Here is a 23882-nt window from a genome sequence, read left to right as displayed (position 1 = left end):
TGGTGGTGGCGGGAGTTGCTCTGGCAATGGGGGGTGTGCGGGCAAGATAAGGGGGTGAGGAAAAGGCGGTTCCCTCCGGCAAGCCTCCCCTAACGGTGGTATTTTGGGTGAGGAAATGGGGCCTGCCTCCGGCCTCACTTTCCCAGGCCTGGGGGGCTGTGGAGGGCGGTGTCGCCCGTGCCCACTACCCTCCCCAGGGGCTGATCAGGTCCCCCAGCCCAGGCCCGCCAAGTCGAAGCACGTAATCAGTATCCCGCAGTAGGGGACCTAGAGATACCAATTAGTGGAGGGGGAATGATAATCTAATAAGAACAGATAAACTATGGAGGGTAATCTCAATGTTATGGGAATGCTCAGGAATGATTATGGTTTGTAAACTTTCTTGGATATAGTAAGATCATGTTGGAAGCAATAGAGTTATTTTAGGTTTTTTTTTCTCTTATTCCTTTGTTTTCTTAGGGGTTGTTAATTTTCTTGGGGTATGGTAGGAACATGTTGGAAGCAATGTAGTTATTTTAGATTATTTGTTTTTTTTACTCCTCTGTTTGGACAGGGTTTATTAATTTTCTTGGGGTATGGTAGGAACATATTGGAAGCAAAGTAGTTATTTTAGGTTATTTGTTTTCCTTAATCCATTGCTTTGCTTGAAATGTTGTGGGGTTTTTTTGGTTGTTGTTTGCCTGTTTGTTTTTAATTTTTTGATAAACAAAGTTAAAAAATTGAAAAAAAATCAGTAGAAAAATGGGAGTAAAAACTAAATGACAAATAGGGTGGGATGGGGGGATGGTTTGGGTATTCTCTTTTCACTTTTATTTTTTATTCTTATTCTGATTCTTTCTGATGTAAGGAAAATGTTCAGAAATAGATTGTGGTGATGAACGCATAACTATATGATCATACTGTGAACATTTGATTGTATACCATGGATGACTGTATGGTTTGTGAATATATTTCAATAAAACTGAATTAAAAAAAAAAAAAAAACACTCGGAAAACTCAGTTTAGAAGGGAATGCCCTCAAAATGATAAAGGGCATTTATGAAGAACCCAGAGCTAACCTCATACTCAATAGTGAAAGACGAGGATTTCCCCCGAGGTTCAGGAACAAGACAAGGACGTCCACTGTCACCACTGCTATTCAACACTGCACAGGAAGCTCTACCCAGAGTAATTAGGCAAGAAAAGAAATAAAAGGCATCCAAACTGGAAGGAAGAAGTAAAACTATTTCTATTTGCAGATGATATGATACTAGATCCAGAAAATCCACAAGAAAGCTAGTAGAGCTAATAAATCCAGCAAAATTGCAGGGTACAACATCAATACACAAAAATCAGTTTTTTGCCCATGTTTCCATACACCAGTAATGAACTAGCTGGGAAAGAAATTAAGAAAATAATTCATTTATAATGGCATCTAAAAGAATAAAATACCTAGGAATAAATTTAACCAAAAAAGATGAAATAATTGCACTGGACAATAAAACATTGCTACTGCTGAAAGAAATTGGAGACATAAATAATAGAAAGAAATGCCATGTTCATAGATTAGAAGACAATATTGTTAAGATGTCACTACCAACCAAGGCAATCTACAGATTCAGTGCAATACCTATCAAATTTCCAGCAGCCTTTTTTTTTTCTTCACAGAAATGTAAAAGTTAATTATCATATTCAAATGGAATTGCAAGGATCCCAAGAATCTTGAGAAAAAACAAAGGTTAAGGACTCACACTTCCTGATTTCAAAACTTACTACAAAGCTACAGTAATTAAATCACTGTGGTACTGGCCCAAGGATAGAAGATGGACCAATGGAACAGAATTGAGAGTCCAGAGATATATCCACAAGTCTACAAGGGTGCCAAGACCGTGCAATGTGGAAAAAACAGTCTCTTCAACAAATGGTGTTGGGAAAACTGGAAATCCACACGCAAAAGAATGACTAACTGACACCATAAACACACATTAACCCCAAATGAATCAAGGACCTAAACATAAGAAATAAAACAATAAAAGTCTTAGAAGAAAACAGGGGCAAAATCTTCATGACCTGGGATTCAGCAATGGATTCTTAGACACGACACCAAAAGCACAAACAAAAGCATGAGCAGTAAAAGATAAAATAGATACATTCAACTTCATCAAAATTTAAAACTTATGTGCAAAGAACATGATCAAGAAAGTGAAAAGATAACCTACAGAATGGGAGAAAGTCATCATAAACCATATATCTACAAATGAATGGATAAAGAAAATGTGGTACATACACACAATATTATTCAGCCATAATAAAAACAAAACAAAACAGAAGTTCTGAGATCTGCTGCAACATGGATGAACCTTGAAACCATTAGGCTCAGTGAAATAAGTAAGGCACAGAAGGACAGATATTACATGATGTCTCTTATATGAGGTATCTAGAAATAGCAAATTCATGGAGAAAGATTAGAGGTTGCCAGAAGTTTGGGGGAGGGAGGACGGAGAGTTTTTGCTTCATGGGTATGTGAGAAACAAGCACTATTCCTAAAAAGGAATAAATGCTCACCTGATTGTGCAGAAGAAAAGAATTTATTCACGGTCTTGCAAGAACAGGTGCCCAACCAAATGTGGGGGTTGGTGCGCAGAACAATAGACCCAGCAGTATTTATTCCCTACGCCTAACCGCAAGTCCCTCCCCTGTTTCTCCATTGGCTGGATACTCCAGAGGTTACATTCTATTCGACAAGCCTAACTAGCCTAGCAAATTTGAAACATGCAGCCGGCCCAAATTGGAAACATTTGAAATACATTTCCCATGCAAATTTGCAACATTAGGAACCATTGGAACAAATCTCCACCCCTGACTATAATGGTTATGCCCAGGCCTCTTTAGAGCCAGTCTGGGCTAGTTTGGTAACAAGTTATGAGGCTATTTTGGGAACCTCTATCCTGAGTCTCCACCTTGCAAGGATAGTAGATAGTGGGCGGATAAGCAGGGGGACTGACTGTGGATAGTGGGTGGATAAGCAGGGGGACTGACTGTGGATTACAGTTTGTCTTTTTTAACCTTCTGCCAATTTCTTAACTGCCCCACCCTGCAAGGCACACCTATTTTGTGTGAAAGCTAAACTTAATCTCATTCTCACAGGTAGAGAATGTTTACAAATAAAAACCTTTTTCAAAAGATAAGATTTACAATTTAGAGTAAAAAAAAGCCCAACTATTTTGGTCCCCTTTAATAGAAAAAAGCATAAAAATAGGGAGTAATGACAGAAAAAACCCTGAACTCTTGTTGTTTGCAGTTTATCAAACTACTGGAATTTTGCCAGTAAAATAAAGTAGATGAAGCAAAAACTAACACTTTTTCTTTTGGTAGCTGCAAGAAAAACAGGCATTCAATTTTGTTTGAATAATGACTAAAGTTCATATATAATAATCATGCCTGGCTGAAAAATAATGGTCCTTATTTCAATTTGTATACTTTCTCCCCTTTTTTTGTTGCTTTCAAGTTTCAAGGAATTACAGATGTGCTGACATTTGGTCTAAAAATTCTCAGTGTACTCCCCAGGGGCGATGTGAGAATGAAATTAAGTTTAGCTTTCACACAGGATAGGTGTGCCTTGCAGGGTGGGGCAGTTAAGAAATTGGCAGAAGGTTAAAAAGACAAACTGTAATCCACAGTCAGTCCCCCTGCTTATCCGCCCATTATCCACAGTCAGTCCCCTGCTTATCCCCCTACTATGCAAGGTGGAGACTCAGGGTAGAGGTTCCCAAAATAGCCTCATAACCTGTTACCAAACTAGCCCAGACTGGCTCTAAAGAGGCCTGGGCATAACCATTATAGTCAGGGGTGGAGATTTGTTCCAACTTTCCTAATGTTGCAAATTTGCACAGGGAAAGGTATTTCAAATGTTTCCAATTTGGGCCAGCTGCATGTTTCAGATTTGCTGGGCTAGTTAGGCTTGTCGAATAGAATGTAACCTCTGGAGTATCAGCCACTGGAGAAACAGGGGAGGGACTTGCGGTTAGGCGTAGGGAATAAATACTGCTGGGTCTATTGTTCTGCGCGCTATCCCCCCACATTGGTTGGGCGCCCGTTCTTGCAAGACTGTGAATAAATTCTTTTCTTCTGCACAATTGGGTGAGCGTTTATTCGTTTTTAGGAATAGTGCTTGTTTCTCACAGTGAGCTCTGCACTTGTGCTTTGTGCTTCCACAAGCCCTGCACGGAGCCACGGATGGTGGGCGTGGCTTCTTAGAAACAAATAGTTAAGGACAAACTGAATAAGTCATCTTTTTAAAGTTTGTGAAACTTTGCTTATTTCAATGGATGCTTCTCACTGGAAGGTCACATAAGGAGGGATGTGTCTGAATCAGAATGTCCTTTTGATGAAGCCGCAGAACTTACACCTAAGGAGAAACAAGGCAAAGCGTAATAAGTAATTCAAAGCCCCTATCCTTGTTCATTCCACACAGCGCCATTTAACCCTGTAGCATGTGTGTACACCACGTTTCATGCTGGTTAGTAGTTCCACGATGCCCTCCTCGGTTATGGATTTCATATTTTATATACCTAAATTTCCTTTCCTTTCCAACACAAACATTCATTTGCCTCAGTGACAAATTAATTGTTTAGCAAATACACCAGTTATTTTGTTACTATGGACCAGTAGTTTTCTTTAAAGCCATATTTTCCAAATAGTAATTTGCTTTCTCTAAGTTGGCAGCCCTTACATATACTTTATTTTCAATAAAAAATTAAAAATTAAAACTTTCATGCAAAGGACATTATCAAGAAAGTAAAAAGATAAACTGCTGAATATGAGAAAATATTTGGGAACCATATATCTGAGAAGGGTTTAACATCTAGAATATATAGAGAATTCCTCCAACTAAACAACACAAAGGCAACCCGATTAAAACACGGGACACACGGAATAGCTGTTTCTCCAAAGAAGACACACAATTGGCCAACAAGCACACGAAAAGATGCTGACATCATCAGCTTTCAGGGACGTGCCAGCCAGACCACCCTGAGGTGCTTCTCCACACCCCCTGGAACGGCTACGATTGAAGAGACGGAAGAGAAGTGCCGGCGAGGATGTGGACAGACTGCAACACCCGTTCCCCGTCGGAGGGAAAGCGCGTACAGCTGCCGGGGAAAAAGCAGTTTGGCAGTTTCCTCGGGAATTTAAACACAGAATTGGTACATAACCCGGCAATTCCATTTCTAGGTATACACCCCAAAGAGCTGCAAACAGGGATGCAGACAGGAGCCTGCACACCAGTGTCCACAACAGCCAAAGAGGGGAAACAAGCCAAGTGTCCATCAACAGATGGTGGATAAACAAAGTAGTATTAAAAAAAAGGAACAAAGTTCTGATCCACACTGCGACAGGGATGAACCTTGAAGACGTCATACTGAGGGAAATGAGGGAGACACAAAAGGACAAGTACTGTACGACTGCACTTATACAAACCCCCAGGAGAGGCAAGAACACAAAGCAGAGCCGTGGTCAGCAGGGCAGGGGAGGACGAAAAGGGGAGTGTTGCCTCCCAGACAGTGTTTCTGTTGCGATGATGCAAATGTTCTGCGAACAGTGGCGAACATTACACAACATTGTCAGTGTATTTAACATCACTAAATTGTCCTCTTAAAAAATGGTTAAAATGGCTTTATGAACATTTTACCATAATAGAAAAGATGAATATCAAAACAAAACAAAGCCCCTAGGCTTCTACCTTAAGAAAATAGAAAAAAGTGTAACAAGTTTACCACAGTGATGCAAAATGTTAATAGAGAAAACTGTGTGTGTGTGTGTGGGGGGGGAATGGTGGTTTATGAGAACTCTACTTCCTGCATGACTTTTCTATAAAACTACTACTGCTGTAATAAAAAAAGAAAAACACACTAAACCCAAAGGAGTCACAAAGAAGGAAATAATTAAGATTAGAGAGAAGATCAGTGTAACAGAAATCAGGAAAACCAAAAGTTGGTTCTTTGAAACAATCAAGTGTAAAAAAACAAGAAAACCTTAGGTAGACTGGCCAATAAAATAAGCGAGAAGACACAAATTACCAAAATCATAAATGAAAGAGTGGACCTCACTGCTGGCCACACCGAATGAAGACATGTAAGGGGACACTAGCAAAGCTCAGGCCAACAAATGGACACATGTCACCAAAACTGACTCAAAAGAATGTCTGAACCCACCTATAAGAAGTTCACTTAGTGATCAAAAACCTCCCACACAGGTAAGCCCAGGGCCTCACTAGGGCATCGCCAGTCACGCGGCTCCTTCACAGACGCTTTCCAGAAGATAGAAGAGGGAGCACATCCCAGCCCGTTCTGTGGGGCTACTTGTACCCCGATTCCAAAGCCAAAAAGGAAAATTACAGATCAGTATCTCTAGTGAGCACAGGCGTAAAAATCCTCAATAAAATATCAACACCCCAAATTTGGCCACAGCACGCACCATGGCTAAGTAGGATGTATACCAGGAATGCAAGCTTGGTTAAACATCTAAATATCAATTCAGCTAATATAATGTGTCATATTAGTGGGACAAAGGAGCAAAACACAAGCTAATCACAGCAGATGCAGTAAACAGTCCCTCATACCCACCACCTGTCCATGATGGAGACTCTCCACAACCTGAGGGCTGATGCAGCACCCGAATCGGTTTCCTGTTTCTGCTGCAACACAGCTCAGGCTCCGTGGCTTAAAACTCGCATTCACCACCCCTCGGTTCTGCAGGCCCGAAGCCCCCCGTCTCACCGCATGGACATCGAGGAGCAGGCCGGGCACCCCTGTCTTCCGGAGGTGCCAGGTGCGATCTTCCCCTTCCCAGCTTCTGGGGCACCTCCCTCCCGGCCCGAGGCTCCCCTCTGTCCCCCAAACCAGCGGGAGCTGCCTGCGGCCCTCTCCCTTCTCCCACCCCAGCCCCCCGGTCCCCAGCTTCCGGGGGGGTGACTCGGGCCTGCTGGATGACCAGTGTGGCTCTCCCACCTTAAGGTCCGTCACTGGTAGCGTAACTCCCCAGGGCGGGGGTGTGGGGGTCACCGCCCCACCGGCCTCTGCATCCACGGAAAACACGGCCGGGGTCTGCTCCACGGTGGAAGCCGGGTGCCCCCCCCCCCGTATTAGCTTCTCCAGGGAAACAAGCAGCGGAAGGGGCTGTAAACATGGATTTTATAAAAGTGTCTCACGCACCCGTGGGGAGGCACGAGTCCAAATTCCTCAGGGCAGGCGGCGAGCTGGCAACTCCCGTGAGCTCCCCGGGGGGCTGAGGGGAAGTGGAGGTCCTCGCTCTCCCTTACGAGCCTCCCGCCGACGGGATGGAATCCAGCTGACCGAGCTCTCCCACTGCAGAAGGCTCTCCCTTAGGTGACGCGGATGTGCTCAGCCGCAGATGCAATCAGCTGACTGATGATCCCATAAACCGGCCCTCTGGTGTATGCACCAGCCACACACATCCTCGCAGAAACGCTCAGGCCAGTGCTTGCTTGACCAGACACCAGGGCACCATCACCTGGCCAAGCTGACACAGAGACCCAACCCTCACACTCCCTAAAATTAGGAATAAGGCAATTGCCACTTTTATGCAAGATTGTACTGGATGGAAAATGACAAAAAAAAAAAAAAAGTGTGGGTGGGGGGAAGGAGGAGAAAGGGCACACAGATTGGAAAAGAAGTATAAATGTTTTTACTCCCAGATGACCAATCCAGGATCTAGAAAATCCTAAGAAACCCAGGTTGACACACACACACAAATGACTACAGCTAAGTTTAGAAAGGTCCCAGGATACAAGGCTAATATGAAAAAATTAATTATATTTCTATATACTAACAATGAACAACCCAAAAATGAAGTTAAGAAAACAATTCCATTCACAATGGCATCAAAATGAATAAAAATACTTAGGAATTAATAAAAAGTCTAAAATGTATACCCTGAGAACTACAGAACATTGTGGAGGGAAATTAAAGACCTATACACAGGCCAGACGCCCACGTCCCCAGACCAGGTGTCAGCCCTCCCCGACTTCAGAGCCAGGCGACCCAGCAGATTCCCAGGGAGCTTTGTCAGATGGAACAACAAGCTGATCTTCACATTTACATGGAAATACAATTCTGAAAATGGAGAATGAAATTGGAGGGCTCATGCCACCTGAACTGCAAAACTTCCTGTGAAGTCACAGTAATCAAGTCTGGCGCTGGCACAAGGATGGCCTGGCAGAACGATGTGTCAGAAGCGGGGTCTGGAAATAAACCTCACATTCATGGTCAGTTGGTTTTGACGAAGATGGCAGGACATTTCCATGGGGAAAGGAGAGTATTTTCAACAATGGAGTTGACAACTGGACATCCATATGGAAAAAAACTGATTTTAGACCTTATCACACACCATGCACCTAAATGACCTTCAGATGGATGAGAGGCTGAAATAGACCTGAAAGTAACAGCTAGAGGAAAGGTAGGAGATCGTGTGATTTTGGCTTAAGCAGAAACTTCTGAACTACAAAACCAAAAGCATGACCCAGAAAAGAAAATAATAAATTGGGCTTAATTAAAATTAAAAACTTTTTTTTTACTTTTACTTTTTTTTTCAATTTTTACCTCTCATCTGCTTTCCATCTCTTCTAAACGAATATCACACAATTTCTGTCCCATGTGTCCTGCTTATTCCACTGGGCATAAGGTGGTTAAGTTTCTCCCACGTTGCAGCCTGGCTCTGAACTTCATTCTTTCTTGTGGTGGAATAATAGTCCATTGTGTGTATTAGCACATTAAAAAAAAATCCTTTCATCTGTGGATGGACACTTGGGTTGTTTCCACTTATGGCTACTGTGACTAATGCGGCGATAAATATCGGTGAACGAATATGTTTGAGTCCGTTTTCACTCTTTTTGGCTATATACCTAGAAGTGGGATTTCCTGTTCATATGGTAATTCTGTATTCAATTTTTGGAGGAACTGCCGTATTGCTTCCCACGGTAGCTTCACCATTTTACATTCCCACCAACAATGCACTAGAGCTCCCCTTTCTCTGCTCCTCTCCAACACTGTTCTTTTGGGTGTGAGGTGGTATCTCATTGTGGTGGTGTTTTGCATTTCCCTAATGGCTAATGATGTTAAGCATCTTTTTATGTGTCTACTAGCCATCTGTATATCTTCTTTGGAGAAATGTCTATCCAAGTCCTTTCACATTTCTTAATTGGGTTGTTTGTCTTTTTGTTGTAAAAGTTTTACTGTAAGAGTTCTTTATATATTCTGGATATTAAGCCTTTATCTAATAAATGATTTGAAACTATTTTCTCCCATTCTGTAGGTTGTCTTTTCACTTTCTTGATAATTTCAAATGTACGAAAGTTTTTAATTTTGGTGAAATCAAATTTATCTATTGTCTTTTGTTGCTTGTGCTTTTGATATCATACTTAAGAATCCACTGTCAAATCCCAAGACATAAAGATATGCCCCTGTATTATCTTCTAAGAGTTCTGTAGTTTTATCTCTTATATTTAGGTCCTTGATCCATTTTGAGTTGATTAATGTCTATGGTGTGAGGCAGGGGTCTGAGACATGTCCACAAAGGCCTGCAGCTCACAGTAGCTTTACTCATGATCGCCCCCAAATGCAGACTGTCTGTGCGTCCATCAACTGATGAACTGAAAAACGAAGGAAATGCTGATCCATGCCACAGCATGCCCGAACCTTGACGACACAGTGCTGGGTGAAAATAAATTATACACTAATAAAGCTATCTAAAACATTCTTCTAGAAAATAATTTCAGCCCCGACAAACAGAAAATGAAATTAAAGGGAGAAAAAAGATAGTCTTTATAATTGTATAAAAACCAGACAAACATCTAGGAGCAAATCTAAAAAATGCATGCAAGACCACAACACACAAGTCTACGTAATACCACTGAGAGAAATTGAAGACCTATATAAAAGGAGAGCTACACCACATCCACTGGTTGGAAACTCCAAATTGTAAAGCTGTCAGCTCTCCACAAGCTGATGTGTAGAGTTATTGCAACACAGCTCACTTCTGACAGGTTTTTGGTTTTGTGTTAGAGACTTGACAAGCTGATTGGAAAGTTTACATGGAAATGCCAAGGCTCAGGAAGAATCCAGAAGCTCTCAGGCATGAGGTGGGCAGACCCGCGGCAGCGCCCAGCCTCAATGGAACGGGGCCTGGCAGCGAGGGGGCTAGCGAGAGCCCAGAGAGGGCCCAGGCTCAAGGCGACCCCCAGGGACGACAGGGACGGCCCTGAGAGCACCGAGGAAACGGTGTGGAGACCGGGGGACCTGTCACCCTTGGCCCTCCTCACATTCCTAGAGGTTAATCACAGGTGGGCCACGGGCATCGACGCCAAAGGCAAAGCAATAAAGCCTTTTAACAGGTAGTTTATGAGAATGTGTTCAAGTCCACAGCAGCCACGGGGAGTCTGAGAAGTTGGGAGGTGCAGGCTCAGGCTTTTCTGGAGTTTTGCCATCTTTATTGTTGGTGTCTGGGGATCAAGGTTGACATGAAAACACTTCAAGGACACCTTGTGAGGGACATTAAAATCAATTCTCACCGGACCCTCTTTCGTGGCCTAAGTCAGACTCTGCAAAAAAAACTCATTACCTGCCTCCACGTGGGACTCCCAGGGATATAAGTTGCCTTGGCAACGTGGGATTGACAATCTCTTTTTGACCAAAAGGGGGGAAAGAAATGGGACAATATAAAGTTTCAGTGGCTGAGATACTTCACAGAGTCGAGAGGTCACTTGGGAGGTTACTCTCATGCAAGCCTCAGCCAGCTACTGCAAATCGCCACGGTACGCCAAGCGCCAACCAACAGGATTCCTGAAAAACGTAAAGAAAACCCAGAGCTCTGTCTAAAGACTCTATAAACGTTTTACTTAGGAAGTTTATTTTTTTAGAACCTTGAAGCCTCCGGATCGCTCCCATGCCAGATGAGCCCTGAAACTCAGAGGCCCCAGCCTCCCACAGAACAACCAGCTGCACCCTGCCCTGTAAGATCGACACCCCTTTTCAGCATGAAGAATTTAGAGAGGTCGCTGCCCAGATATCTCTGAAGACTGAGAAAATGATCAGATGACAGGGAGGAGTAAGTGAGAGGTTAGGATTTAACAAAGGATTATGACTAGTGTATTAGAACTACCAGAAGGAAATCCCTGAAACAGTGGCACTGTAACCCAGACTGTACTTTGAAATTTGCTCTACAACTACTTGTTGAACTGTATTTTGAAATTTACCACTTTTCTGTATGTTATATTTCACAATAAAAATGTTTAAAAAAAGAACTCTCACCAAAATCGCCATGAAGGGAGGGAGAAGGCAAACGACGTGCTGAGGATATTGGCAGCACCAGAGAAAGGGCTTATTCGTGGAATGTTTTTACAAATCCCACAGATGAGCCTGGGGACAAGCCCTGAGGTCCCGACGCCAGGGTGCCTCACGGGCCGCTGCCCTGGGGCGACAGGGGGCCCATGGCCAGGGGGCATCACCTGTGGCCCGAGTCGGGGCTCTGCGGGCTCCCGGCTGCAGGCGGGACGCACCCCTGTGCCCCCCAGGCAGGACTGGCCACGGGGCCGTCCATCGTGCACCCGCCAACGCGGGGGGCTGCTGGGCTCACCCCCCGTGCCGCGAGGCCCCGCAGTGCCAGCCCCCATTCCTGGAGGGGACCCCATGCCTGGAGGGGAACCCCGTGCCTGGAGGGGACCCCGTGCCTGGAGGGGAACCCCGTGCCTGGAGGGGACCCCGTGCCTGGAGGGGGACCCCTGTGCCTGGACGGGCCCCCCTGTGCCTGGAGGGGAACCCCGTGCCTGGAGGGGGACCCCGTGCCTGGAGGGGACCCCGTGCCTGGAGGGGGACCCCTGTGCCTGGAGGGGGACCCCGTGCCTGGAGGGGAACCCCGTGCCTGGAGAGGGACCCCTGTGCCTGGATGGGCCCCCCTGCGCCTGGACGGGCCCTGTGCCTGGAGGGGACCCCATGCTTGGAGGGGGACTGCCAGGCAGGGCTGGACTGAGCCCTTCGGGAAGACCTTCTGGGCAGAAACACTAGGAAGAATAGCCGGGAAGTGGGGGGGGCTGTCCTGGGGAAGGGGTGAGTTTGTGTGCGGGTGCAGGTGTGGAGGGGGGAAATGGGGGCTGGGTGCAGGGGAGGGGTGTGGGGGTGCAGCAGAGGCCCGCGGCCCGTTACTCCTCCCGGCAGGTGACGCCTGAGGCCCCCCTGCCCCGCACAGCTGGGCTCACGGTCCCCAAAGGTCCCCCGCGTCTCTTCCCGACCTAAGGTGACAGCAGCACCTGCCCCGAGCCCCCCTCTGGCCTCAGCCACCGGCCAGCGAGCAGGGAACCTTCTGGAAGAGCCAGCACTGCCCCAGGGCCTGCTGAATCCGCACTTTCCACTGTGTCAATTCATCCCAGGCCTCTGGGCTGTGGACTTTCTCCCTCGGATCTATAATTTCTCAGAAAAGACTGAGAAGCAAAGCGCAACCGGAGAAAGGGAGGCTGGGCAGGGGCGGCCGGGGGCCGGGGGCGCTGGGGGCACCAGCGCAGTGTGGGCAAGCGGGTGGGCTGCCCCGGCCGTCACCCCCTGCCTCTGCCTCACCCTCCCCGGCCCTGGTCTCGCCTTTCTGTGCTCCTTCCAGCACCTTCCACACGCACGTGCCCCAGGCTCCAGCAGAGCAAGGGCAGAGCCAGAGGAGGGTCCCCCGGGGACACCACGGGGTGGTGGGGGACCAGGCCTCGGGGAGCGGCACCCACGGGCCTGCTGCCCCACTGACCGGGGCGACCGCCTGCAGAGGCCTCTGCAGAGACCGGGCCCAGGCACCTCGGGGGCAGCCCTGGGTGGGCGGAGGGCGGGTGGCAGTCTTGGTCTGCCCACGGTGTGCCCACGGGGCGCCAGGCGGCTCCCCTCTCCCTGGGGGCCTGAGGTCAGCGGCGGGGGCAGCGGGGCGGGCAGCGGGGCTGTGCCAGGCGTTCCTAGAAGAGGCCGGGGCCGGGGGCCAGACACCGGCTGACCCTGGGGTCACCTGACCCTGGGGTCACCTGCGAGGCTGGGGCTGGGCGGAGACAGGCCCTGGGAGCGGGAGGGGAGGGGGTCAGGGTAGCGGGAAAGCACGGGCCGCCCGCTTAACCCCTGACACGACCTCTGCTCGGGCTGGGGGTGTGGGACCCCAAGGCCCCCGCGAACTGCCACGGGCCCAGGGCAGGGAGCCTGCAGGGCACTGGGGCCTCCTCTCCTGGACTCCCCAGATGTGCCCCGAGCACCCACCCCTCCCTCCCAGGGGCCCACCCCCATGCAGGGGGCAGGAGGATGGGGGGATGGCCCTTTTGTCCTCCGAGCTGCGCCCCTGACCCACGGAAGGTCTGGGGATGGACACAGCCCCCGGCCTCCTCCCGTGTCCCGGACTCTGTGCAGCCGCGGCCCCGGCACGAGGGGGTTAAGGGAGCTGGGCCGCGGGGCCGGCCGGGCCGGGGACATCAGAGCCCAGTGCAGCGAGGCCCAGCAGACGCGCCGCCGCCTGTGCACGCGGGGATGGCCCTGAGCAGAGGTGAGGCCCTCGGGCGTCCCCCCCCGGCCCAGGCAGCACCCTGGGCTGCTGTGAGCTCCGGGGCCCCGAGCCCTGAGCCTGCTGGAGGGAGGGTGAGGGTCAGGGGCGGGGCAGAAGGGGTGGGCGCAGGGGTCCCCGAGGCCCAGGGAGGAGAGGGGAGCTGGAGGGAGGCAGGTGGGACAAGTCCCTGGCCCTGGGCACGAGGGCAGGTTGCGGAAATGGGTGCCAGATGCCCTCTCCCAGCCCCACATTCCCCACTGGGACGGAGCCGGGCTGAGGAACGGAGGCCTCCTGCCCTGCCAGCAGCCACCCCTTCCTCAGGCAGAGCGGCACCCCACAGCACTCAGCAAGTGCCTGAGCCTCTGCTTCCCACGCCCAGACCCTGTACCCGGCACCCCGTGGGATCTGGGGGTTGCTGCTGTTGGGGTGCGGGGCTGCTGAAACACAACTCCCGTGGACCCATGGCCCAGTCCTCCCACCCAGGGCCTGCGCCTGCCCCTCTCCACCCCCTGTGGTGGGCAGGTACCCAGGGTGGGCCGCACATGCCCGGGGTCGCCGGCTGGGCTCAGTGCCCCGGGTCTGCCCGGTCCTGCTGGAGGCCTCACCAGGGCAGGGCCTGGGTGCCCAGCTCACCGTCCAGCCCTCAAGGGCCACGAGTGAACACCCTACCCTGGCCTGCTCCAGAAGATTCCAGCAATGGCCAGACTTTGGGTGTGGACTCATGCCCCGTCTGGGTGATGGCTGGCCTGGTGCGATTGTGCACCCGGGGGAGACAGATGGCGGCATGGCACCTGCACCCACCAGGCCTGGCCTGGGAGCCGAGCTGCCGAGGCGTAGGTGCAGAGAAGGCGGCTGCAGCTGGGAGGCCGTCCCCGGCCCTGCCCCTGAGCCCACTTCCCAACTGCGTCTGTCCTCCCAGCTAACCCACGTGGTGGCCCAGGTGGGCACTGAGGTCTCCCCCCAACCAGGCCTGCGAGTTTCCAGTTCCCAGAGCTGCCTCTGCCCTTGCTGCAGGAGGCCCGACCCTGGCACTGCTGCTCGCGACCGGGGCGCTGCTCAGCCTCAGCGGGCTACGGGGAGAGGAGCCCGGAGCGCCAAGGGCTGCCGAGAGCCTGCCGTGCCCGGCCGCGTGCACCTGCAGCTTCCAGGCTGACGCTGACACCGATGTGCTCAGCGTCTTCTGCAGCAACCGGAACCTCACACAGCTGCCCAACGGCATCCCGGCCAGTGCCAAGGCCCTGTGGCTGGACGGCAACAACCTAAGCGCCATCCCCGCAGCAGCCTTCCAGAACCTCTCCAGCCTGGTCTTCCTCAACCTGCAGGGCAGCCAGCTGTGCCACCTGGAACCGGGCGCGCTCCTGGGCCTCGGGGCACTGGGCCACCTGCACCTGGAGCGCAACCAGCTGCGCAGCCTCGATGTGCACACATTTGCGCCCACCCCCGGCCTGGCCTCCCTCAGCCTCGGCCACAACCTGCTCGGCCGGCTGGAGGACGGCCTCTTCCAGGGCCTCGGGCAGCTCTGGGACCTCAACCTGGGCTGGAACGGCCTGGCCGTGCTGCCCGACCACGCCTTCCAGGGCCTGGCCGGCCTCCGCGAGCTTGTGCTGGCCGCCAACAAGCTGGCCTACCTGCAGCCTCCGCTGTTCTGCGGCCTTGGCGAGCTCCGGGAGCTCGCCCTGAGCAGGAACGCGCTGCGCGGCGTCAAGGCCGGCGTCTTGGCCAAGCTGCCCAAGCTGCAGAAGCTCTACTTGAGCCGCAACCTGATCGCCACGGTGGCGCCTGGTGCCTTCCTGGGCATGAGGGCGCTGCGCTGGCTCGACCTGTCCTACAACCGCATCGGCAGCCTGCACGAGGACGCCTTCCCCGGCCTGCTGGGCCTGCACGTGCTGCGCCTGGCGCACAACACCCTGGGCAGCCTGCGGCCCGGCACTTTCCGGGACCTGCACTTCCTGGAGGAGCTGCAGCTCAGCCACAACCGCCTCCGGCAGCTGGCACAGGGAACCTTCACGGGCCTGGGGCGGCTGGAGGTGCTGACGCTCAACGACAACCAGCTCCAGGAGCTCCAGCCCCGCGCCTTCCTCGGTCTCCTGAACGTGGCTGTCATGAACCTCTCGGGCAACTGCCTGCAGCACCTTCCGGAGCAGGTCTTCCAGGGCCTGGGCAAGCTGCACAGCCTGCACCTGGAGAGCAGCTGCCTGGGCCGCGTCGGCCCACACGCCTTCTCGGGCCTGTCGGGGCTGCGCCGGCTCTTCCTGCGGGACAACGGCCTCGCGGGCCTGGACGAGCACAGCCTGCAGGGGCTGCCCGAGCTGCTGGAGCTGGACCTCACCGCCAACCGCCTCACGCGCCTGCCGCCCCGGCTCTTCCAGGGCCTGGGCCAGCTCCAGTTCCTGCTGCTGTCCCACAACCGGCTGGCGGCACTGCCCCCCGAGGTGCTGGGGCCCCTGGGCCGCGCCCTCTGGCTGGACGTCTCGCACAACCGGCTGGAGGCCCTGCCCGAGGGGCTGCTCTCGCCGCTGGGGCAGCTGCGCTACCTGAACCTCGGCAACAACTCCCTGCGGACCTTCCTGCCGCAGCCCCCGGGCCTGGAGCGCCTGTGGCTCGAGGACAACCCCTGGGACTGCGGCTGTGCCCTCCAGGCGCTGAGGGGCCTGGCCCTGCGGGCCCCTGGGGTGGTGCCCCGCTTCGTGAGGGCGACCCCGGGGGGCGATGACCACCAGCCGCCCACTTACATCTACAACAACATCACCTGCGCCAGCCCACCCGGCCTCGCCGGCCGTGACCTGCGGGACGTGGACGAGGCCCACTTTGCCCACTGCTGAGCCCATGGCCAGGGCAGCTCTCGGGGACCTGGGCTGCCAGCTCAGCGAGGTTCAGGAGCCGGTGGTCCGGAAGGCCTGGCTGTGCCCGTCCTCACCCGGGGGGACTCGGGAGGCGGGCGTGTGGCCTGGAGGGCTCGGCTGGCACCGATTAAAAGCAAGTAACCACCTCGGTGTGCGATGGGGACCAGACTCGGCGAGCGGGAAGGGGTGGTGGGAGGCCCCCAGCCAGCTGCTGGAACGGCCCGGGGCCCTGCAGTCCTGACCAGCCCCGACCCCGCTGTCGGAACCCCCACGTCCGTCCTGCTCTGGGGTGCACGCACACAGGCAGCGCAGCTTCCTTGGGGGCAGCCCAGAAGGCAGGGGGAAGCCATGGTGGCCAGAGGCTCTGTAGCCAGTGGGTTCCAGCGTCACCCAGGAGGGAGGCCGAGCAGCGTGGGGCACTGGGAGAGGCTGCGGGGGCTGGACGCTGCCACCCACCCTGCCCCGGAGACCTGGCACAGGGCCCTGCTGAGCCCCTCCTTCCCGTCCTCTCTGCACGCCCACCTCGTCCCACCCAGGAGCACCCGTGTCCCCTTCCACTACCCCGGGAGGGGGGTGACTTTACCAGATGTCACCCCCTGCCCTGTCTCCAATGGCGCCCAGGGGCTGCCCAGTACCTCCTCACCAAGGAGAGCAAACGCCACCCACCCCTCCTGTTCCCAGACATATGCCTGGCCAGCCAGCCGGGAAAGAATACAGGAAAAACTGGGGGGACACCCCACTTGGGCTGAATGCCCCAGGCCTGCATCCCTGAAACACTGGCTTGTCCCCCTCGTATGCACTTGCTCGGGTCTTCAGGGGCAAGCAATGGGCCTTGGGACGCAGGCACACACCAAGACCACCATGTACCCAGGGGCCAGGCCAGAAGGATCTAGAACACTCAGACACATTCCCCACTGTGGGGTGGGGTCTGTTTAATGGCAGGGGTGATTGGGGGTCATGGGTGGTCATCGGGGGTCAGTGGTGGACAGTGGAGGCCTGTGGTGGGCGGCAGTGCTGGCCCTGAGCGACGCACAGAGCCATCTGAGCATGTGGGATGCACGGTTGGCACAGCCAGGCCCCCTGTGCCTCGGGCAGGGTGGTCACGGAGCTCCCCATGGCCCACGGCGCCTCGTCAGGGCCACGTCACGGGGCAGGCCTGGGCATGGCCAGCACCCTGCTTGGCCCTCTGCCCACTGGGACAGTCTGGGCAGCTGTGGAGGCCCCGGGGACGGCAGCTGGGACCTCCGTCCCCTCGGCATTCTTTCTCGCGAGCACAGGCCCACGCGGCAGGGAGGGTCAGACGGTGTGGGGCCCAGGGGGGCCGCTCCCATCAGGAGAGCCCAGCGCGTGGCTCTCCAGGATCTGCTGGGCAATGGACGTGAGCGCAGGGAACGCAGGGCTGTTCGGGAAGTCCCGGATGAAGTCTCCGCCCTCCTCCAGGCTCCTGGTGAGCTGAGGGTCCAGGGGGATGGAGCCTGCAGGAAAGGGCAGGGGTGGAGAGGGGTGGGGAGCACAGGGCCCAGGCGGCAGGGGGCCCAGGGCCGGGCACCTCCACACACCTCCCACTGCCCCAGCAGGCCGGCCCCACTCGAAGCACAGGACAGACAGACGCTCGGGGATGGGGGTCTGCCCACGGCCGCTCCCGTCCAGTCAGCTAATTGGCATGTCAGAGCCGAGCCAGGTCCAGCCAACTCTCCCACGGGCACACGACGGGCCCCAGAGGGCAGGCTCAGGGGCTCACCTAGGAAGGGGACACCAGCCTGCTGGGCGAGCTCCTTCCCGCCTCCCGAGGAGAAGACGCTGCTGCACTCCTGGGGGCAGGGGGACAGGGCAATGAGGGGCTTGGCCGGGCCGGGGCTCCAGCCACCTCGGCCGCCATGTGTGCTGACCCACCCCAGGAGGTGGACGTGGCTTCCCCGGCCCGTCGGCCCGGGCCTGGTGCCACCCAGGGACTCACCGCGCAGTGCGGGCAGATGAAGCCGCTCATGTTCTCCACGATCCCAAGCACCCGCAGCCCCGTCTTCCGGCAGAAGGTGAGCTCACGCCGCACGTCGCCCACGGACACGGCCTGCAGAGCCCGGGCCCGGGGTGAGCGGGAGCAGCGGAAGCCCCTACCCGCCTGCCCAGCACGAGGCACCTGCTGACCTGGGGCGTGGTCACCACCAGGGCCCCCAGGGGCCGGTGGGGGCGCAGGGCCTCCACGGCTGAGAGGTGCTCATCGGAGGTGCCCGGTGGCGTGTCCACCAGCAGGAAGTCCAGCTCACCCCAGGCCACATCGGACACAAACTGCTTTATCAGCGCTGCAGGAACAGAAGAGGGAGGTCGGGGGGTGCAAGCCCGTGTCCTCAGAGCAAAGGGGCCCCAGGGTGGCGGGGGTGGCTGCCACCTGCCTGCAAAGCCCCTGCCTTAGGAGGAGCTGCATCCAGCAGGGGCTGTGTGTCCCCACTGGTCTCCTCCACAGAGGGGGGCCCTGGGAACCCGCCTCACCCTGGTGGGGCGGCCACACACAAACTACACAGCAGGTGGAGTCCATCCTGTCCACAGGGGCCGCTTTCTGGTTTCCATCCTGCCTATCCACAGCCGGCTTGCAGGCCCGTCGTGTGCCCGTGGGAGAGTTGGCCGGACCTGGCTCGGCTCTGATCACCTAGCGGGGGCATCTGTGGGTGGCTGTGACCAGACTTGGGGCACCTCGAGTCTGCAGAGCCCAGAGCAAGCCCGGGGGTGGCAGTTCTCTGTTCAGGCGGCTCACCCCTGTGACTTGCAGGCCCCTGACCCCACAGCCAGATGGGGCTGGGGTATGGGCTAAGGTGCCCACTGGCCCAAATGCACCAAGGCCCCCCATCCTGCCCACCCCAGCGGGTGTCCCAGCAGCACCTGCACAGGCGTGAGTCCACCTCAACGGGCCCTGCACCGCCCGCCTTTCCCCCACCCCGCCTGCCCTGTGACCCACGGGCCATCTCGGGGCAGAGCTGGGCAGAGGCCGGAAGAGGCCGCCCCGGCGCCCCAACACCCAGCGCGGCAGCTCCGGCCCTACCGTTCTTTTTGGGGCCCCTCCACACCACGGCCTCGTCGGGGCTCTCCAGCAGGAAGCCCACTGACATCAGGCAGAGGCCGCGCTCGCGGTCCAGGAAGACGGGCACCCAGCCGCCATCGCACTGGTGCACGGCCCGGCCCTGAGCGCCGAGCATGCGGGGGACGCTGGGGCCGCACAGGTCCACGTCCAGGACGCCCACCTGCCGAGGGCCAGGGGTCAGCGGGGGCGGGGCGCGGGGTGGGCGGGGCTCGGCATGGGCGGGGCAGGGCTCACCTTCCTGCCCGCGTGGTGCAGGGCCAGGGCCAGCTCCGCTGTGACGGTGCTTTTCCCGACACCCCCCTTCCCGGAGAGGACCAGGACGATGTGCCTGACGCCGGCCAGGTTTCCAGGTTCTTGTCAAAACACAAGACGGGGTCATCAGGCCGCCAAGCCCCCACCAAAGGGGCCACAGCCACGAGGCCGCCTGCACCCGGAGGCTCAGGGCAGCCCCCACTGCCCCAGGACCCAGGTCCGATCAGGGGTGCCGGGCCTTGCCCTCCCACACAGTGGCCAGGACAGAAGGCACTGGGGGCAGAGCCGGACCTCCGGGCCTGCGGGCGCTGGCATCTGTGCCTCAGCTTTACCGGCTGCTTCAGTCCCCGCTGGGGTGAGCCCCCCAGGGGCCTCGAGAGACCCTGGTGGATGGGGGTGCACAGCTCGTGGCCATGCCCCACGCAGGCCCCTCCGCCCAGCCCCTCTTCCTTCTCACGGGTCCCAAACCCCCAACAACCCCCCATCCTGGCCGCACTCCCCCGGCCACCCGCCCACACGCCCCACAGCCAGATGCCCATGGTCTCATCCCTGCACGGGGTCCCCGGGAGAGCGGCCTGTGGTGCTTGACGGGACCCATCAGGCCCGAGCCCGCCCCTGCCCCGCACCTCCCGCCCCCACAGGCCCGTCTCCGATGTGCCCTGGGAGGAGCTCAGGACTCCTGGCCTGGCTTTTGGGCAGGCTGTTGTCACAGTGGGACCCTTTCCAGCCGGACGGGCATCTAGCCCCTTGGGCTGGGGTGGAAGGGTCGCAGCCTCCCACTGGGCACCTAAGTCACAGCGCCCACACTTAAATGACTTCAAGCCCAGGGGGTTTCCGTGTAAACTGGGCAGCGGGCACAGGTGTGCTCTCGCTGTGTCAGGGGCCCCCGGGGGGCACGGGAAGGAGCGAGGCAGCTCAGCCTGGGTGCGGTGCTGGGGTGCCACCTGGGTGCCCCGCTCTTCCCAGGGGCACAGTTGGTGCTGGACCTGCAGGCAGGGGTGGGCGCAGCCACGAGTGCCAGGTAACTGGGGGCAGCGAGCCTCCAAGGAAATCCAGGGCCTGGCCATGGCAGCCTTTCCCCAGTTACCATCAACCCCTCCGCGCCTCCCTCAGCCTCGCCCGCCGAGGGGCCAATGGGCTGGTCTCGGGCCAGCCTGCCAGTGGGAGCAGCACCTCAGCGTGGTTTTCGTTCGTATTTCCCTCCTTTACGAGTGAAGTCGAAAGCATGTGCGGACGTCTCACTCGTTTTTGTGAATTGTTCATCTCTTGGCCTGCGTGGCCTTGTCCCCTCGATTTTAAAGACATTAGGAAGGGCATCTCTTTGCCTGCTGTACATTTAAAGATACATTGGCGAGAGTATCTATTTGCCTGCTGTACATTTCTTCCAGTTTGCCATTTTTCTCTTGGTATATAGCACTTTTTTTGGTATTCAAAAATCATTTTTCTAAGTTTTTAAACAACATTTCCTTTTATTGCGTCTGAATTTTGAGTCATTATTCGAAAGGTTTGTCCTAACGCAAGTTCTGGAGAAATTCATCCGTCTTTTCTTCTACTAATTTTTTTTTTTTTTAATTTTTAGCTCTCAGGTCCAAAGTTTATTAATACAATTTGTTAAAATAAGTTTAAACGTTCTTTCTGAAATACTTGTCACAGTTACAGTGTTACATTTGATTTGTGCCTGGGACTTCAGGCTCTTGATAAATACTTGCTGACTGAAGGAAAAGAACACATAACTTATTTGAGGTGCAAGTGCACAAAGAACCAAAGAAACAGGTGCTTCTCACGAGGCTGCAGGGAAAAGGAAGTTGCATAGGATCTCCTTTAGAGAGACAGACAGAGGCAGCTGAGAGTGTGAAGGCAGGTGAGCAGCCCTGGGACTGGCCGAGGGATCAGGTGATTGTGGGAGGGTCAGCTTTTTATGTCAAGCCAACCATGTGGCAGTTAGGTTACTGACGAGTCGCAGAACATGGGAAGGCACACCAGCTCCTCCTGTTTTAACTTCCTTCTCGATAAAATGAGGGTGAGTTAGACGGTGTCTAAGGTGCTTTGCAACCCTTAACATTTACAATTCTACAAGGAGATAGGAAAGACCCAGGCAAACCCAGTGAAGACAAAGACAGGTAATTTAATAGTACGTATGCATTAGGAGGAGAGAGACTGAAAGTGAGAAGCAAAAAGATCAAGAAATGAGTGATTTCTATAGAGTTGTTTTCAATTGACGGAATAGGGAAGGAAAGAAGTTCCCGGGGAAAAGCAGGCAGCATTCCAACCGAGAGACCACCCAAGCACGAAGAACCAAGGGGAAAAGGAGTAAGTGGAAACGTGGCCGTTCCCAAATTTCACCTGAGAACTTCCTTTGTGTCCTATGTGTGTTTTTTTAAAAATGCAATTTCACTGAGCTACATTCTCACACCGCACAACCATCTGAAACGCACAATCAGTTGTTCACAGCACAATCACACAGCTGTGCATTCATCATCACAATCAACCCTTGAACACGCTCATCCTTAAAAAAAAAAAAAAAGAAAAACTAAAGAGTAAAAATCCACTTTTATTTTCGCTCCTATTCTCACTTCAGCTTCTTGGAGCAATAAAAATGCCCCAAAATCCACTGTGGTGATGAATGCACGATGTGGTTCACATTGACCTTTTACTCAAGCTGGAAGAGTTCATCAATGAAATGCATTCACTAAGTGCCTACTAGGTGCTGAAACTCTGCTGACTTGAATAGACATTTCTCCAAAGAAGATACACATGGCCAGAAAGCACATGAAAAGATGCTCAACATCATTAGCCATCAGGGAAATGCAAATGCAAACAACAATAAGATATCATTTCACACCCATTAGAATGGCTACTCTGAAAAAAAAAGGGGGGGGGAGGGATTACAAGTGCTAGGATATGGGGAAATAGGGACACTTAACCACTGCTGGTGGGAATGTAAAATGGTGCAGTCACTGTGGAAGACAGTTTGACGGTTCCTCAAGAAGCTATGTATAGACCTACCATATGACCAGGCAATTTCACTAGATATATACCCAAAAGAACTGAAAGCAGGGACTTGAACGGGTATTTCCACACCAATGTTCATACTGGAATTATTCAAAATTCCCAAAAGATGGAAACAACCCAGACATCCACCAAACAATGAATGGGTAAACAAAATGGGGTATCTAAATATGATGGAATATTATTAAGCTGTAAGAAAGAAAAAAGTCCTGATACATACAACAAAATGGATGATCCTTGAATACATCATGTTGAGTGAAATAACTCAGACACAAAAGCACAAATACTGTATGACCCAGTGGTATGAAATATTCGGAATAAACAAATTCACAGAGTCAGAATCTAGGGAGGTTGGGGGTGGGGACAGACACACAGGGTGGGGGTAGGGATGGGGAGTTAAGGCCTAAAAAGGCCAGGGCTCCTCCTGGGGATGACGGAAACGTTTTGGGAATGGATGGCGGTGATGGCAACAACACTGAATTAACCAGCAGAGCTGAATTACACACAGGAAAGCGCTTTAAAGGGGAAATTTTGGGTTATACACGCGTTACTAGAGTAACAATTTTTAAAACTGCAGCCCACAGGCGGCGACCCCTGCGTGGAGCCCTGGACCCCCGCTCCCAGCGCAGTCAGGAAGACGGGCTTCCGCCCGCCGCACCCCCGCGCCGGGGGCCCGCATCGCACGCGCCGATAAGAAGCGCAGCGGCTCCCGCGGGAAGGCGGCGGAGCAGCCCCCGCCGAGAACTCCGCGAGCGGAGCGCGCTCCCGGGGAGACGCCAACGCCCCCGACGCCTGTGCGCCCCGGCCCGCCTCCGCGCCCCGAGTGTGCCTCTCCGCGCGGTTCCCAGGACGCTCCCGTTCCTCAGACGGCGGCCCGCCCGGCCCCGAAGCCCCCTGCCCGCGCGCCTCCGCGGCCCAGGGCCCTTCCCGGCCCCCACACTCACCCGCCGCCGCCTCCATGCCGCCGCCGCCCGCGCCTCGCGGCTTCCGTCCACCGCCTGCCCGCCCCCGGCCAATGGGCAGCGGGAGAGCCCCCCGGCTCTTCTTCATAGGCCAGGCCCCGTCAACCTTAGCCAATCAGAGAGCCCGAGGAGGGCCCAGAGGTTCCGGCGCCGCACAGGCGAACCCACTTCCTTGTCAACCTCCGAATTTGAGAC

General features: G+C 54.4%; 2 protein-coding genes across 2 annotated transcripts; one reads left to right on the top strand and one right to left on the bottom strand.

Moving 5' to 3' along the window:
• The first annotated feature begins 13119 nt into the window (after positions 1-13119).
• IGFALS (insulin like growth factor binding protein acid labile subunit) lies at positions 13120-16537 on the top strand. Its single transcript, XM_037814576.1, has 2 exons — positions 13120-13548; positions 14563-16537. The coding sequence occupies exons 1-2, from the start codon at positions 13311-13313 to the stop codon at positions 16368-16370; spliced, it is 2046 nt and encodes a 681-aa protein (XP_037670504.1). The 5' UTR covers positions 13120-13310; the 3' UTR covers positions 16371-16537.
• Positions 16538-17279: 742 nt separating this feature from the next.
• NUBP2 (nucleotide binding protein 2) lies at positions 17280-23799 on the bottom strand. Its single transcript, XM_037814538.1, has 7 exons — positions 23670-23799; positions 19699-19817; positions 19426-19624; positions 18537-18691; positions 18349-18459; positions 18133-18202; positions 17280-17866 (listed from the first exon to the last, which is right to left on the bottom strand). The coding sequence occupies exons 1-7, from the start codon at positions 23773-23775 to the stop codon at positions 17688-17690; spliced, it is 939 nt and encodes a 312-aa protein (XP_037670466.1). The 5' UTR covers positions 23776-23799; the 3' UTR covers positions 17280-17687.
• Between the last annotated feature and the right edge of the window lie 83 nt (positions 23800-23882).

This window comes from Choloepus didactylus, chromosome 21 (assembly GCF_015220235.1).
Source record: "Choloepus didactylus isolate mChoDid1 chromosome 21, mChoDid1.pri, whole genome shotgun sequence".
NCBI lineage: Eukaryota > Metazoa > Chordata > Mammalia > Pilosa > Megalonychidae > Choloepus > Choloepus didactylus.
The sequence above is the reverse complement of the archived record's forward strand: the minus strand, read 5'-3'. Positions and strand labels throughout refer to the sequence as shown.